This window comes from Coenobita brevimanus, chromosome 111 (assembly GCF_032717465.1).
Source record: "Coenobita brevimanus isolate Jiangsu-jjx chromosome 111, ASM3271746v2, whole genome shotgun sequence".
Lineage (NCBI taxonomy): Eukaryota > Metazoa > Arthropoda > Malacostraca > Decapoda > Coenobitidae > Coenobita > Coenobita brevimanus.
Genome location: NC_137064.1, coordinates 5,069,021 through 5,087,014, shown reverse-complemented (window position 1 = coordinate 5,087,014; position 17,994 = coordinate 5,069,021). Strand labels below are relative to the sequence as shown.

The window sequence follows — 17,994 nt, the reverse complement described above, 5'->3', positions numbered from 1 at the left end:
TTGCTAGCCTGTAGTGCCCTTGGTGGAGTGAGGATGTGAGGGAGGCCGGCCCGGAACACCAGTATAGAACGCCAGCAGTACCACTCGGAAACTTTAATCATGGTGTCTAGGGTAAGTGCTGCATTAAGTTTTGGCCGGAATATGATGATTAATGAGCCCCCCTGTTGAATTTTTCAATAGAGTTATTTATTTTCATTTGGTATTAGTCGGTTTTTGACATGTGACTGCCAGAATGACAGTGTGGGAGAAACCATTTTTGAAAGTAGTTCAGTAATAACTTGACCTGAATAACTGTGGTTACCTTTAAGTGACAAACACCATTTATTGAACGTGTGAAAATGGCAGAATCAACCTCAAAGCTCATCACCAGATTTAACTTTTCTATCTATCTATCTATGTATTGCCAGACGCCATAATCCCGTATGGGGTGGCCATTTGACTGAGTTATTTGTTTTACAGCGAGGGGCACTAACCCTCCACCAATCCACTTGACACGTAGGGAGCACGTATGGTTTAGTTATATGGTTACCACCCACTGTTGTAAATGGTTCCTTGGCTTGCAGGAAACCATTTGGCTTGTCACACTTTTAATCTTTGAAAATATTGCCAGTACCAGTATTGTTTTAACATCATTTTATTTGATATTACTGTTACATGAGCTGAGGTTATGTTTCAAGGATGCCAGGGGTAGGGCTGAAGGATGTAGCTTCTACCATTAGTTTAGATATTGTTTGAGGGAATTTTTAATTCAGATACTTTTTTAACCCCTATACCGCGGGCTTGTTTACCAATGACTTGCGTGTGCCGCGGGGTTATTTGGGCTCCGACAGACTCTCAAAAAATATTTGCCAAAAATCAGTTATTAGTCCTAGAATAATAAAATTACATATGCTTATGGCACATACCTTCAGCTTTCTCCTGGAATGATTGTTGAGCCTTCGTCGGTTACCGTAGGACTTGTGGAGACCTCTGAAGTAGGGTAACGAAGTCTCCACTTTACACTTCCCGACAACCCGTAATATGATTACCACAGCCAGATACAAACACTATAAACACTATTCTACAATTTTCAAGTAGTTTGGGATCCATACTAAAAAAAAAAACACTGTGAAAGCAATGGAAATTACGAGCGCGTCTGATCGTCGCACTGGCACTAGTTCGCTCATGGTAGTCTGTCATTTATTATTCATAAAACCCCTCACACTTTATATTTCTATTACTATATAACGCTTATATATATCTACATTCTTTATCCATAAGTTTCCTTCAGTAGTATTAGTTTATTGTCACTGTAGGGATTCAATTTCTTTCAGTAAAATACGTAGCATTCACTTTCTCGTCCTGTATACTGGCACAGAGTGAATGTCACTTTCATCTTCACTCTCATAACTCATAGCATTCAGACATGCTAGAGTGAAACTTTCACTTTCATTACTCCTAGGGTATATACTCGTATTCTTATAATACTACTCATTTACATTTCTATTTACGTTCTCTATTTTATTTACGTTATTTACATTTCTATTTTATTTACACTGTGTTGTGCACTGTCACTTGAAATAACTTATAAAACTATTTTCCATTGTTCACGTATATTTACATTCATTACTTTCACTTGCTGTTTACACATTATTTACACATTATTTACAATTCCACTTGCACTGTTTTACTCAATAGAAAGATCGTAGTCACTCTTTTATCAATTGTCAGCCCTTTACCTCTTTCCACACGAGGTTTAGTAGGGGGTAAAGGTCACAAGGCCCTTGCATGGGGGTGAAAAAAGGCCCTGAAGTCAGCAAGAGGATGAGCCGTACCTCCTCTTCGGAATCTGAGAGAGAACTGCTAGGAGGGCCGGCCCGGGTTGAGAGGCCTACTTGAGGGTTATTCAGCACTACCAACGTAGCTCTTGAAACAGCTAAGCCTAGCACTGATATGATTGGCAGGAAATCTAGACAATACATTATAAATTTGGTAGTTCCAGGTGAATGTAAATATCATTTAGGCTTCTCCCTTCCCTTCTTACATGTATATTTATTACGAAAATAGATTAGAGGCCTACTTAGGAGATATATAATCAGAGCTACCAATGTTAAATCTTGAAACAGCTTTGTGTAGCACTGATATGATTGGCAGGAAATGTAGACAATACATTATAAATTAGGTAGTTCCAGGTGAATGTAAATATCACTTAGGGTTCTCCCTTCTCTCCTTACATGTATATTTATTACGAAAATAGATTATACGGCATATTTCAAGGGGAAAAAAACAGCGAAAATTAGCGAACGAGTGCACGTGAGGTGTTGTCAGGTGATAATTAGCCAATTCCAGGTGTATGGCACTCTCACTTACCTGATTTCTTTCTTGTATATATTATTTGGTATAAGAATACGACATAGGGCTTATATCAATGGATGAAATCAGTGAAAAATTCCAGGGAAGATTTACTTAGCGTAGCATGGCCGGGCAGGCGAGAGGATAGGGTAATGGAGTGGGGGTAGGGAGGGGAGTCAAGAACGGGGAGAAATGGCTAAATTGTCAACAATGGATGGGAGTACAGATGAGATTAGGAGTGCTGACTAGTGTTGGACATTGTCAGTACTGATAGATGATACAAGCCCCCACTTGAAAGCCCGGGTGAATTCAAAATAACACAGAATCACAAAAGCGACGCCCCGCGGTATGATCCCTTGCTCCCAAGCGTCACGAAAGTGACGCCCCGCGGTTAAGGGGTTAAAGGATATTCAGGTTAATGTTAATGGATGTTAACCCGTGGATTGCGAGCTACAGCTCAGACTGGGTAGCGTTGCCTTGCAAGCCACAGCTCAGGCTGTGCTGGCCGTACGTCACTGCTAACTATATACTCCACCTCTATGCAAACTTACACTTGGCGTTATGCAAAGAGGGAGAAAGAGAGTTTTTTCTTTTCACCAGGTGATGCCCTAGATGTTTATCTTCAAGTTTATAATATATATATATATTTTTTTTCACTACTGGTACTTCCCTGCATAAACTTACAAATGATCCCATGCAAAGACGGAGAGAGAGTGATTTTATTTTTTTCACCAGATGATGCCCTGGATGTTTATCTTCATTTATAATAAACCATCCATCCATCCATCCATTGCCAGACGCCATGTATCCCAGACGGGGTGGCCAATGGCTTAGAGTTAATTGTTTTACAGGGAGGGGCACTAATCCTCCACCAACCCCACTTGACATGTAGGGATGCCAACAGCATCTGGTGTTCCCAGGCGGTCACCCATCCAAGTACTAACCAGACCCAACGTTGCTTAACTTCACTGATCGGACGGGAAGCGGTGTACTCAACGTGGTAATAAACAAAAAGTAAAAAAAAAAAAAATCTTCATTTTTTGCACACCACAGGGTTGGATAAAAAAAGGTAATTGTGCAATCCACAGGTTAAGGTTAGGTCCAAATAATGAAAGGTTTAGGTCCAAGAGATACTGATTTAAGATTTATATGATTCCATTGTTACCGTACTGTATAATTTCCACCCCCCCATAGAAAGGTGATCAATCTGTCTCTGTCTATTGCCAGATGCCTTAATCCCATAAGGGGTGGCCACAAACAAATCACCTCTTTGTTACGCTGCCCTCCACCCAGCTCACATCCCCCTGTCTCATATACCTACCTCTCCATTCCATCTTTCCATCTCATCTTCAGCCTCCCCCTCCCTCTCTCCCCCTCCACCTCACTCACATACATTTTCCTCGTTAGTCTTTCACTCTCCATCCTCTCCACGTGGCCAAAGTTGACCTACAGTATTTATTTTTCATTTCCTTACTGTATTGGTGTTGTAATGAAAAACTGCCATTTTTAGCCCCACAGTCCTGGATACTGTATGCTGTTTACACCATGATTTATGTGAGTAATGGCATTTCTATATCAGACACAGGTGGTGATAGCATTGGTGTTTGGTACAGTGGCAGTACTGTACCAGGTCAACACTGACACCACCACATGGGAGGCCACACAGTCTGGCACATTATACACGTCACCTCAGATGCTCCAGCGATTCATCACAAACCCTGACCAAGTTGAAAAAGTAAGTTGCAGTGTTCTTTTACTTAAAATTTCGAAGCTTCATATATTGCTGCAGAAAAACCTGAATCATTTTTCATTGTGAATTTTTTGTTATGGAAGATACAGTAATTGCTATTCTATTGAAATGTAGGCAGGAGTTTATAAAGGCTGACTACCAACTAAAGACCTTCATGTGTTTGTGTCCTGCCTGTTACATTCCTTTTATCCCAGTCCATCTTCCAGCAAATACTCCTCAGTTTATCTTCTTTCCACTTCATTGTCTATTGCACATATCTACAGTAGCTACATCATTATCATCATCCCACCTCTCCACCCACAAGCAGAGTGTTGTAGGGTCCAGAAGGCAAGCATAAGGAAGGAGATGGGAGAATTAAGCAACAGCATACCCAGTAAAATGGTCCACACATTTGCTTACCATTCAAACCCGAGAATCATCGGGCCACCTTATAGGCGCTTCTTCTACATGTAGGTTTAAAATACTTATTAGACAGAGTCATTGTGATGACAGTCTATCTGTGAACAGCAAGATGCCATAATCCTGGAAGGGGTGGCCGTTTGTTTTTGAGTTAGTAGTGCTATGGGGAGGGGCACTAACCCTCCACCAACCCAGTTGTTGACACTTAGGGAACAGGTATGGGTTGGTCATATGGTTATCACCCAGCATTGTTAATAGTTTCCTGTCTTACAGGAAGCCATTATGGTTGTCACTCAATGTAAAGCCACCTGAAAGGAAAGAAGAATAATAAAAAGTGACAGGAAAGATGGGAGAAAAGAGAGGAGATAATACGCAAAGAATGATAAAGGTGAAGGAAGAAGTAGGCAGCACTACATCAAGTGAGTGGATGATGCTCACTAGTACCTACCACCAGTTCAGTTAAAAATGGGATGCCATACCATTGTCATGCACTTGATACAAAATTCATCCAACCATCTTGATCCCTTGTCATTTCCGTAGCATCATCAGCCTCCAGCCCTCTCAGTCTTGCACACACAAATTTACCTTATCTGTCCTCCTTCTTGACCTACCATGCCACCTCCTACCTCTGATGCACCCAGGTATACCTTTTTCACTGCCTAATATACACTCATTCTCTCCACATGACTGTACCATCAAAACATACTTTTTTCTACCCTGGTGTCCACAGACTGCTTCACATCTTTCATGAATCACTGTATGCCTTCTCCCATCCACTCTCTGCACTCCATGAACATTTCTCATAAACTCCATTTCCACTGCTCTACCCGAATGTTAATCATATTGTATCGTACCGTATTGTTTATACAGGCTCCAGCATGCATGTATGCCATGCTGTTAATCACCTAATGGCAGCTCTCTATGTTGCTTAATCTTTGGCAGCCTCCCTATTCAGACCCTTACCACTGATGTCACACTCTATGACCTCATCCCAGGTGGTCACTAAGACTTCATCATGCAAGTCTCTTGCAGCTACCACATTCAGACCTCATTTTTCATGTCGGGGTCTTAATAACACTCTCTACTTTCCTTCCTTCTGCTACTCTGCTTTGTATTCTCTTTGTACATTTAACTTTCTTCTCTTGCCATTGCACCCAGATATGTAAACTCTTACCAATTCAAGTCTCTCCAGAGCATTTAACCCCATCAGTCTGATGAAATTTCTTTTTTTTACTCATGCCAACTCCAGATAATTGTATTCATCAGAAGAGATTTCAAACAGGAGGGGTTAGATATAGCATTCATTCATCCCTTCATCACTAGTCGATAAAATCACTTGGAGGAAGAATATCATCATCATTATCATCGTCATCCAGACCCTCCTTTCCTGGCTTAGGGTGGGATGAGGTATTATTTAGAGAGCCAGAAAAGAATGTGATAGAGTGAGATACTAACCAAAGTTTGTCCAATTGATTGGGCCACACTCCCATTCACTCGCCATTCAAGCCCCCTCCTCTCCTCAAAATCCTGGGCTTCACATGATAGATACAAACATATTCCATATGTAGCTTCACATTCAGCTGTTGGACAAAGGAAGAATAATCCAGATTATTATATGATTGAATGGGTTAAGGATAGTTGACACTTTTGTGCCCCTTTCGTAATACAGACTGCTAAAAGACAGTTTTAGATAGTAGACAGAGGGCTACCGTCAGCCCTGGGAGTGCTGCTGCAAGTTTGGCAACTGAAGTGCATTAACTGTAACCTGACAAAGATCCCTAACCCCACACATCTCAATTAATGGCCAAGTTTAGTTATATTTGACAAGTAACTGAGAAGACTCATCACTACCTTGCAGCCTAGGTTTAGTGAATTTCATGCAACTATGGCCTAGAGTTCATGTTTTGGCAATAACCCAGTTATGTAAGGTGAAAACAAATAAATTCTAGCCTCACATGTGTCACTTTTAGGCAGGACACACCCAGCCATGAGTATATACTGTACATGTAGAAGTGAATATTTCTCTTTGAAGGTTGGGTTGAAACAGGGTTGTGTCATGTCTCCATGGTTGTTCAATCTGTACATGGATGGGGTAATAAAAGAGGTACAAGGTAGGGTAGTGGATGTTGGAGTGGCCCTGGTGGGAGAGGATAGTGTTTGGAAACTCCCTGTACTGTTGTTTGCAGATGATACTGTGTTGTTGAGTGAAGATGAAGGGGAGCTGCAAGGCTTGGTGGATGAGTTTGAGAGAGTGTGTAAGAAACGGAATCTAAAGGTGAATGTAGGGAAGAGTAAAGTGATGGTCTTTGAGAGAGGTGAAGTCAGTGAATGTACCGTGAGGTTGGATGGTGAGGAATTGGAAAATGTGAGTACGTTTAAGTACTTGGGTAGTGTGATGAGTAAGGATGGAGGTTTGGAGGATGAAGTGCTTGAAAGGGTACAGCAGGGAAGAAAGGTTGCTGGTTCCTTGAAAGTAGTGATAAGAAACAGGGAAGTGAGCATGGAAGTGAAAAAGTTACTACATGACAGCATTGTGATACCAACTCTAATGTACGGAAGTGAAGCTTGGACGTTGTTGGAAGGACACAAGTCAAGAGTGAGAGCAGTGGAAATGAGTTATTTAAGAGGAGCCTGTGGAGTCACATGGAGAGACAGGCTGATGAATGAGGATATAAAGGAGCATTGTGGTGTTGATGTGGATGTGATAGGAAGCGTTATGAGGAACACACTGAGGTGGTTTGGCCATGTGGAGAGGATGGAGGGTGAAAGACTGACGAAGAGAGTGTATGTGAGTGAGATGGAGGGGGAAAGAGGGAGGGGGAGGCCGAGGATGAGATGGAGGGATGGGTTGGAGAGGTATATGAGAGAGGGGGGTGTGAGTTGGGAGGAGGGGAGTGAAATGGCGGGGGACAGGGCGACTTGGAGGCAATTTGTTTGTGGCCACCCCAAACGGGATTGAGGCGTCTGGCAATAGATAGATAGATAGAATAGAATCAAAGTCCAAGCTAAGACTTACACATTATTTCTGATCTTATTACACATCATAGATTTACTTCTTAATACCAGCAGCTTTCAACAATTGTTAGGAAAGAATTAGTTGGTTTTGACTCTTGGTTTAGTTTCCAGTCCATAGGAAGCTTCATTTGTACTTTAATTAACCCCAGGAGCTGCGGGGATTCCTTAAGAGGAAGCATGACATCATTTCTATGTATGTATGTATGTATGAAAATGCAGTAGAAGCACTTACTCCAAGTGACTGTTTTCCCCACCAGTGGTTCCAATTGCTGTCGCACTTCAAGGCTGCTGACAGCCGCCCCCTTGGTGTGGGAAAGAAGTACCAGGCCATATATGAGGTACCTCTGCTGGGTGGGTACCTTCATGTTTCATTATCATCCTTTGTAAGTGCAATAAAATAACATTCGATCCCATTAAGGTGTAAGGGTCCAAGGCTAGGCTACCATATCCCAGCAAATAACCAACCTAGTTCTCTGATAGCAGTATGTGATCAGAAAATTAGCAAGTCACCTGAGGGAGTCAGATGATACCGTACTGATCAAGGCCTTCAATCCGATAGGCATTCTGTTCATTTAACCACCAGGTTCCAAATGCAATTACTGGCTACAGCCTTCTGTTCAAGGCCTGGATTCACAAAAATACTTATGATTGATTCCCACTCGCACTCATGATTTTTTTTGTAGGACGGACAAGGAAAAGAGAGTGCAGAGTCTTCCCATGTATACTTATGATTGATTCCCACTCGCACTCATGATTTTTTTTGTAGGACGGACAAGGAAAAGAGAGTGCAGAGTCTTCCCATGTCCCATGTTCCTTGTATAAACCTTTTTTTTAGGTCTCATGAGAATATTATCATTGGCTATATCTCTTTGCTGCAATTGATAGTGTTGGAGTCTAATGCTCTGCTGAATTTATACAGTAGTGACTACCAATTACTGTGATCGTTTTGTAGTGAGGGTGTGTTGGTGATGCATCGGTTGAAGCAGCAGTGAATACCTGTGAGTAAAAACTACTTATGTGGTGTAGTGAAGTTGTATTTTTGTTTTAGGAGAGTATGTGGTGCTGCTGAATGTTGCGGAGTACCGTGCCAACCAGTTAATAGTGCTGGAATCTAATGCTCTCCTGCGGCCCCGCCTCACCATCACCATGGAGGAGAAGACACACAAGACAACCAACCTCACATTCAGGTCAGTGACATCTCTTTGTACCTATTACAGTAAGTCCTTTTATTAATTCTTAGTTTGCTGTTAAACTCTTCAACGTGATGAGATAAATTTTATTTTATTTTTGCTGGTACCAGGTAATTTTATTCAGCTTAAAAGACTTCCTTTGAAGAGTAAATTTATTGAAGGTATTTGTGATCTCAGTTTGGAATGTCTGTCCATCATATCTTGTGGTAAATCATCTGTGGGAATTACTTTATGTTTGAGTTATGTGGAGAGGCAGAAAGACAAATGAAGAGATTGAGCATTATGGATTTGGTGTAGATGTGCTGGAGGGCACTAGAAGAGTCTTGAGATGGTGTGGCCATGTAGAGAGGATGGAGTATGAAAGGTTGACAAGGAGAGTGTATGTGATTGAGATGGTGTAGGGGAGGGGAAAGAGGAGGCCAAGGATATCCTGGAGGAGAAGTAGCCTATGCAGAATGAGGAGAGTGTGACTTGAAGAGAGAACAGAATGACGTGGAGGTGATTTTTTTGTAGCCACTTCATCTAATTTAAAGGCATCAGAGAAAAAAGTTTAGGATGATGATGATGGTAATGATGATGACAGTTACTTATTTTGATATGTTATTGGCAGCATACGATTCCGGCGGCCATCAGCACTGTTTCAGTGGAGTCTGGGCCCCCTATTGAATTTCCTCTCCAGACAGCAGATGAAGCGATCACTGCTAATGCTTCGGATGTACTTCCCCATCTGACGTTCGGATGCTGCCAGCCCAAACCTCCTCACAGCCACACTCCAACTCTCATCCTCTGTTTGACACTACAACTTCCATGCTGTCCTTATGCCACCATCTCAGACACCACCCATTATGCTGTCAATATTGGCATCACCATTTGCAATAACATTGCCTATACTGCATCAGCAGCTCTTACACACTTCATATTCCACTAGTGTTTACACCACTGATTCCAATACCAGTTACCTCCAGTGCAACTTGTATACCACCAGCTCTGAAATTACTCATATTCCTCCAATACTGAAACCCCTAACACATGACACATGATAACACCAGTTCCAACAATAGCTTTAAAACCAACAACTCTACCACAAGTCTTGTACCACAAACACTGATATCACCAGACTCCATATTGATATTTCTGACACCAGCTCCTTTACCATTAACACTGACACTACCAGCACTTATACAACCTTTTTGCAATCAACACTGGCACTATCTACTTTACCTCTGTTAGCTCGAACACGTAAGGGTACTGAAGTAGGAATCCAATTCTGTTACCCAAATGTACTTTTTTTATGGACAACTTTATTTTGTTGATGAATGCCACTGTCACGAACCCTCTCAGTGTATTTTTACTCATATATTCAGATGCTGTGTAAGGCTATATTTGTTTTGAGGACCCATTTACTTGTTACTTTTATTATGCATACAGGTTGTTTCAAGATAATAGAATTGGATGTATGTTCACTATACTGTACTTAAAATGACTTAAATATAACTCCTGAAGTATTGATATAGTCCTGGGACACCCTGTAATATAATATTTTTATATATAGTATGCACACATATATAAATTAATATATTCTGAGTCAGATTCAATGTACATACTGTACCTCATCATCATCATCCTAACTCTGACTCCCACTAAAATATGTGGTCAGTATGTGCAGTTCTTACATTTAGTCAGGGATGTGTTCCCAAATTTAAAAATTTTCCATTCCAAGTCAGCTGTGTTGATAGCATTACAACTTTTGTTTGGCATTTTTATTTACTTAATTACCATTGAATTAACTGATATGAAGAATGTCAAAAAAGGTAACCTACAATGGAGTCTTAAGACCACGTTCATAAAGCTGAGAGCACAAAGGTTTGGACAAGCTCCCATGGTTGGGTGATAATTTCAGAAGCATACGATGCTAGAACATGTCCAACCTTTCTGCATCATTGCTGAATGCAGTGGAATGTAAGTTGGGTACAAGCTGATGACATATAACAATTACAGGTATTCAATAAATAACCATAGAAAATTACTAGTGACTGTAATACCTGATGTACAACTCCAGGCTCATCCAGACATGAACCCAGTGGACTGCAGGAAACAAACACTGCAGTTCACCATCCTCCTTTTGGGAGGTGAGGGAAAGTTGAAGGATGGTTGCATTTGGGCAGGTCTCCTGTCTGGATGCATCGGTGCCATTGTGGGAAGGCATCCCTTTGTAGGCACCTTGTCAAAAATTGGTTGCTAATACTTTCACACATTGTTTTGATAATGCAGCTATTATTGTATAGTACATGTTGATACTGGTGGAACTGCATTCAACCTGGGACCCTATACTCCTGTTTATATGAGACAAAATGGGATTGATGATGGTGGTGGTGGTGGTGGTGGTGGAATGGCATCTTGAGTTAAACTTCTCTGGTCCAGTTAATCTCATACATTGAAAAGATTGTCTAGTGATTGCAGGGATGATGTATAAAATAATTGGAAGGAAAGGGTTAATGGCTTTTTTCTTAACCATTGAACTACATGAGGCCTTTTTTTAATGTGAACAAAAATGTTTGGGAGCAGGAAAATGAAATTGAAAAAGACGTCATGCATTGAAGAAACGAAACTGGCAAAAAATCCTCAAGAACAGGTTGGCATAAATAAATAGACCCATACAGGAAGCCCTCTTTTATCTTTTGCCATGTATATGATCTTTTTTATTTCTGTGAGTGCCTTATACAGAAATGTTGCAATTTGAATTGCCATTGTAAGTTATATACTTGTTTGTTAGTTCCCTCTGTTTATGACATCAAAAATATAGAAGAACAAGTAATATTTTGCAACACATGCCTGATACTGTATAAAACAAGGACCACCTGTACTGTATCCTTGGAGCAGCTGGTGCAGACAATGGAAAACCTTAAATTCTCTGCCTGTTCTACCAATTTAGAGGTAGAACAAGGAAAATCACCCATATGAACCGATACAATCACTACAAAGCCACATTATATGTCACCTTGTTTGACATTCTTTTTTGCTGTTATGCCCATAGCAGTTTTCGGAAAAATTGCATATTAAAATGAGTTCCATTGCTATCCTCCTACCTAGAAAACTTGATAGTGGATTTTGCTGCTTGGAAGAATTTTATATCGAGTGTTTGGCAAAGGTTTGGCACTCCTGTGTTTTCCTGGTTATGTGAGAGTCACTTGATTGACTGTAGCTAATGCATAATGTTAAGTGTGGATGTTTATGTCTGTTTGTCTGTTTTTTCCTGCAGATTGTGGTTAGGATTCTGGTGGCTTGTATAGCTAGTGAATGAGAGTGTGGCCCATTTATTTGGCCAGACTTTTGATAGTTCCTTTTATTTGTCTGAATCCTACCTCACTTCATTCTTATGTGAGAAAAGAGGTAAAAATGATGACAATGATATCTATAAAACTGATTTGCCAGTTTCCAACAATTTACAGTAGCAGTTTTGCTGTGGAAGGTGGGATACTTTGGAAAACTACACCAGTATATCATGAGGATGCACTGTATTGTAATCTGTGAGAGGTGAAGTGAGATGAGTGAGGGGTAACTTTGTGAACTCAGTCACCTTATTGTGGTATATGGTTTTTAGTGGTAGGGTAGGTGTTTGTTCATTGTTATTTAGTACTTAAGGGTGGTGGAGGACCAAAATGAAATTGAATTTGCTCTACAGATGTACATGGTGATATTTGTTTAGGTATTTTTCTTCCCATGATTATTATTGTGAAGTATACTTAATACTCATCTGTACACCTTTATACTTGTGTAATCCCTTATAGACCTACAGTGTTGTTATTTTAAATATGTGTAATGCAGCAGCAGATTATTTTTGGGTGTATTTTTAAAACCAAGTGCACATGAGTGGAAGCAAGCCCCTAATTTTTAATGGTCACTTATGGAACACTTTGTTGTTGATCAACCTCATTCTGTCTGGTTGAGGACTCATCAACCACAGGCAAGCAGTTTCCCCTGCAGGGTTGTCCTGTGCAGTGAAGAGATGTTCTTCTGTGGCTGACAGTGCCTGATCACAGTGAGGTGTGGGGAATAGCGTGGAGGTTTGCTTCTTGGATGGACACCGCAGTTGCATCCACCCATTATTGTAATTGGTTTCTTGGGTTACAGGAAACTGTTAAGCTTATTACTCAGTGTAGAACCACCTGAAATAGAAAGAAGAGTAATACAAAGTGACAGAAAGGAAAAGAAGTAGGAAGAGGGGAGGATAGACTCTAATATGGAATGAGAAGGGGGAAATAAGAAGTTGGCTGCATTACAGAGTGTAGTCAGTAATTGAATCGAAAGATAAGACATGTTTTGTCATCACACACTACAGAAATTATCATAAAAAATTGGGAACTTGGCCATATGTTCATGCTCCCAGTTTTGATAATAGTTTTTTTTTTTTTTTTTTTTTTTTTTTTTGAGTGCTTAGCATCCACTCAGCACTGTTATCTTAACTCATAAAGACTGCCAAACATACAGGAGCACACATGTCTTCTGTAACACTTTAAACAGAACTAGGATGACTGAAATTGGTAGTTTAGATTACAGTAGTTCTTATTACTCTTAATGTAGGTTACTCATTCGCGTGTCATGCATGGCTATAAAAGTGCATCATCTTTGTCCTGTATTATGTTTGCATTTGTAATCTTGTTATCTTCTGTGCAAGCTGCTTATGCAGAACTATGATTTTAGTGCTGTATCCTTATGCAATTGATTTTGGCAGAAGAATTTCCTCTCTTGTGCAGCATAATATGTTGTATTCTATTAAGTAACTTGATATTCAAGTTGTGTGGTTTGTGTTAGTTACTGACAGACATGACAGTACTGTGTGTGTTGTGTGAGTGCAGTATTTGTGTTGGCTTTTCATTGGAATGGTAGTTTTTGCAACTTTGGTTTTTCATTGGAATGGAAGTTTTGCAACTTTTCTTTTTCACTGATTTTCTTTGCCTGTTACACTGTAAGAGTGTATGTTACTGATGTGAACTGTGTCAGCATTAGAAAGATAAACAGGTACATATTTGTGTATATATCATGCAGTCCTATTTAGCTTCATCAGGATTGTAGGGGTTTTGGGGCTAGGCTGCTCATTTCTAACATTTAAGGCAGTGTTGACCAGCCATGCTTACTTTCAGTTTGCATTGTGTAAGTAGTATACCCAAGCCACCTGTCAGACAGAAAACCATACAGGACTCATCCAGTTGGAGTGCCTTGACCCACTAGACCACTAGGCATATACTTCATTGTATAGTTATTTCCCAGTGTAGTAAATGGTTTCCTTGATTCACTTGATTTATGAGTCATCTGCCTACCGAGTAAATGAAAACGAAGAAAGACTCACTAGCGGGGCTGTGGAGTCGATACCCAAAACACCCAACTCTGCGTCTGACTCATTGAGTTCTTGTGTGTCTGACTCCTGCTCCGACTCTGACTCTGACTCTGACCCCTTAGATTTTCTGGGGAATAAATTTGCCATGATGACTTACACAAGATGTCATTCCATCACAAGTCATAATCATGTGAATTGTCAGGCTGTTTTTAAAATCCACATTCTTAAAGGTTTGACTTAAATGGCTGTAGCAACATTATGACAAAATGATAGTTTCTGTCTCAAAATTCCCACCTTTCAGCATACAGGCACTGGCAGATGCTTCCATGTCACCTTATACTATAACCATTCTATCTATCTATTGCCAGACGCCATAATCCCGTAAGGAGTGGCCATTTGACTTTGAGTTATTTGTTTTACGGGGAGGGGCACTAATCCTCTACCAACCCACTTGCTGACACGTAGGGAGCACGTATGATTTGGTTATATGGTTTCATTCCTAGTAATTTCGCATGAAAGAAACTCACTTCTAGATTCTAGAATCGAGAAATTATCCAGACACTTTCACTCACTGGGAAATCTGCTGATTGTGGTGTCTATTTACATTCTGTTCTTGCCCTTGTGTCGATAGATGGCAGCACCTATGCTTATGTTCAACATAAACGAAAAACAATTCTAAATAAAATGTGGAAAATAAGAGAAAAGAAAAGAAAAGAAAAAAAAAAAACTGCAGCAGCAACAAGAAATAAAACAGAAGGAGCTGTCATTAGAAAGGCAGTGGTTCCACATTACATCTATATCATGTTTGAACATTTCTTTACTGGTTGTTGGAGTCGGAGTCATGACTTTTTTGCCAACTCTGACTCCAACTCCAGCATCACCATAGTTGCTTGTGACTTCGACTCCATGACTCTGACTCCACAGCCCTGCTTACTGGCAAATGCACGAATATCCCAAATAATATCATTATACATATATATATATGGTGCCTTTATTACTTTAGGTACTAGCTCACTGGCTATCTGCTATTCGTGCAGTGTTCACAACAACCCTTCCCTTTGTTTGGAATGAAAACCTGTGTGATATGACAACAAACAAAATGCTTGTGGAAAATTAAAGTACATCGTACTGTAAAGCAATATACAGTACTTGAATTATGCTGATAAATGCTTAATGATGCATCTTATGTCATTGAGAATATTATATCTTTTGTGAGATTGTAATAATTATATGCCTATGGGTGTAGTTGTTTAGGGACACCAGTTGGGGTGAGTGTCATGTGTTGCAGGTAGGTTTAATCCCCATGAGAATGCTGAAGATTTTTTAGGGATGTAATACTGTACCATCAGGGGTATAGGCCTGTCAGTGCTCTTGACTTTGGTACCCTAGCCTCATTCCCATACAACTCAAAGGAGTTATGTTACTGGCAAGAAGTGTATCATATTAACATAAAAGTGTGGATGATGGATGAATCACAGTAGGTGCTGATATCTTAAGCTGTTGCCACTTGGAGGATTGTATAATGTTTAAGGCAGTGTTAACTCAGTTTTGCTGCAAAATTTAGATGTAATTATTCATTACTATGGGATCTGTTGTATCAGTTTTGATGAATGAACACTGTACAAGAAAAAAGTCATGGTGCCGATCTTATCAGTGTCTTCGTAAGCCCCAGCTGTTCCCAAAACCCTTGTATGTTATTGTTTTGGTATTGTGGCCTCTGGTTCATGAAGACACTGTTAATATTCACATCACCTATATTTGTAATTGGTATTTGACATGCAGTCCTCATAATGTATCCATACTTTGACAGTATACTGTACAACAAATTTTGTAATATGTATCTGATAGAGCTGGAAGACAATTGCCCTACTTTTTTGTACTCTCGTTGTGTCAAGTAATGGTAATTTTTTTTTTATTTAGCAGGCTTCCTGACAGAAATGAAAATGCTCTTAAAATTGTGGTTCTTTCTAATGGTACCACTGAGGATAAAGATAAAGCAGTTGAATAGAGGTTTAGTATAGCTAATATTGGATAGCTGGCTGTAGAAAAAAGAAAAAAAGTTACCCTTAAAACATATACATTCATACCATTCCATTCTCAATATACTGTACTCGTATATGATACAGCATTCTTGTGTAAGATGTTTGGGACACACAGCCACCAAAACTGATTGTTTTATGACATCAGATATAAAAAGAAAAGGGAAAATATATAAAGAAAAGTGAAGATGGTTATTTTATGAGATGGAGCCAGGATTCTGAGGGCTTGATTGATGTGTAGCTAACTGTGTGGTCATATCAGTGTGTGATATGTTGATAGCTTTCCAACATTCGTGCTTTTCCTTCCATGTTTTCTGGATCCTACTTTACCCCATTCTTAGGCTGGCAGACAGGTTATAATGATGGTAATGATGATGATGATTATAATATTTATGATGATGGTTATAATGATGATGATGATGATGATAATGATGACAGTGATGATAATAATAATGATGATGATGATATATTTCAGGAGAAATATTGACTGTAGGAAATCATGTGTCAATTATTTTCTGTATGTTAAGCCTTTAAGTGTTGGGTGCCTCCCTCAGCTGAATAGAAATACAGTACTGCATCTCAAAGTAATCAGAATAAGAACCTCGACCCTTCTCCCTTGATGTATTTACCAAACTTTATGAAGATGCAGTACAGTACTGATTTCCCAAACAAAAGCAAAAAAGACTAATTATGAATATAATGAATTGTAGTGTTAGGTATCACCCTCACAGTTCACTATTACCCCGCATTACAGTACACATTTCAATATATCCCTGTTGTATGTGAGGGATGTGTTCTGAAATGCCACAATTTTTTCCACATGCTTGGTTCTGTAATTTGGGGGAACTGGCACATCACCATTTTGATGTGTCAATTGTATATTACCTGGCAGTTTTTCTATATATTATTTGGATTGTAATAGCAAAAGAGAACAGAAAAGGACATGTAATGATTTAATTGTACTGTAGTCAATGCATATTCTTACCTTTTATGGTATATTTGATCATATTCTGCTGCATGAGTCTGTAAATGCAAATTTGGTACCTGCTGCCACCTTCAAACATGCCTCATGTGTGTAGATTAAGATTTTAAGTGATCGCTGCTGCTGTTTTTGTTTGATGCAAAACAGTACTTAAGCTGTTTACTACAGTTACTTCATTTATTTTTGCAAACTCCAAATGGTGATGGTGATGACATTGATTGAGGTGATATATACTGTATATGTCTGTTCAGTGATGTTTTGTACTGGCGTATATTTACTATTTTAAACAGTGTGACTTACTGTACTGAGTTATTTATTAAAAGTAGATCATTTGAGTGTTTATAATGTTTCACAGAAAGTTATTCTTGGTGTTTGTCATTAGCTGCAGTTAAGGATGAAATGTACAGTATGGTCTGGAAATGCATGCAGTTTTTAGAGTGGGTTATAAAAACTTACAGTATGTATATTATTATGTTAGTAAATAGTATTTTGAAGGTGTATCCTAAAGTTTTGTAGTCACATCTTTGAAAACTAATGCTAGCTTTTTCATTTTGAAATACTCGTAAGGTAAATAAAATTAGCTGGTGGTGGGAAGAGGAAGTACAAAAAAGCTACATTGTACTGAAAAAATGGATGGAGATTTTGTATATCCCTCTTACTATGAGAGGTCCCCCTAAGCTGCTTATAATTATTTGGTGGTAGCATGACTACAATACAAGGGATGTCATCCAAGCTGAAGGAGTAAGGCCACTTCCATACCAAATGGTTTCTGTCATGTGTAGGTGTGGGTGGGAGCTTTCCTACAATGTAACCCATATAGGTAGCCCCACTGGACAGAAGCAGGTGCAAGTGCGAACTTCTGTAGGTACAGTGATGTACAACTCCCATCTGCAACTGCCTGCACCAGCAGTCGTTTCGTGTGGATGCAGCCTAATGTAGGTTGCAGTTTCAGT

At 39.7% G+C, this 17,994-nt stretch overlaps 1 protein-coding gene and 1 pseudogene across 1 annotated transcript; one reads left to right on the top strand and one right to left on the bottom strand.

Annotated features, from left to right (window-relative positions):
• Positions 1 to 99: 99 nt before the first annotated feature.
• Positions 100 to 9,483, top strand: LOC145417760 (uncharacterized). Its single transcript, XM_080286366.1, has 5 exons — positions 100 to 111; positions 3,911 to 4,066; positions 7,753 to 7,846; positions 8,544 to 8,682; positions 9,296 to 9,483. Exons 1-5 carry the CDS (start codon positions 100 to 102, stop codon positions 9,414 to 9,416), a joined length of 522 nt encoding a protein of 173 aa, XP_080142492.1. The 3' UTR covers positions 9,417 to 9,483.
• Positions 3,227 to 3,340, bottom strand: LOC145417903 (5S ribosomal RNA; annotated as a pseudogene).
• Positions 9,484 to 17,994: the final 8,511 nt, after the last annotated feature.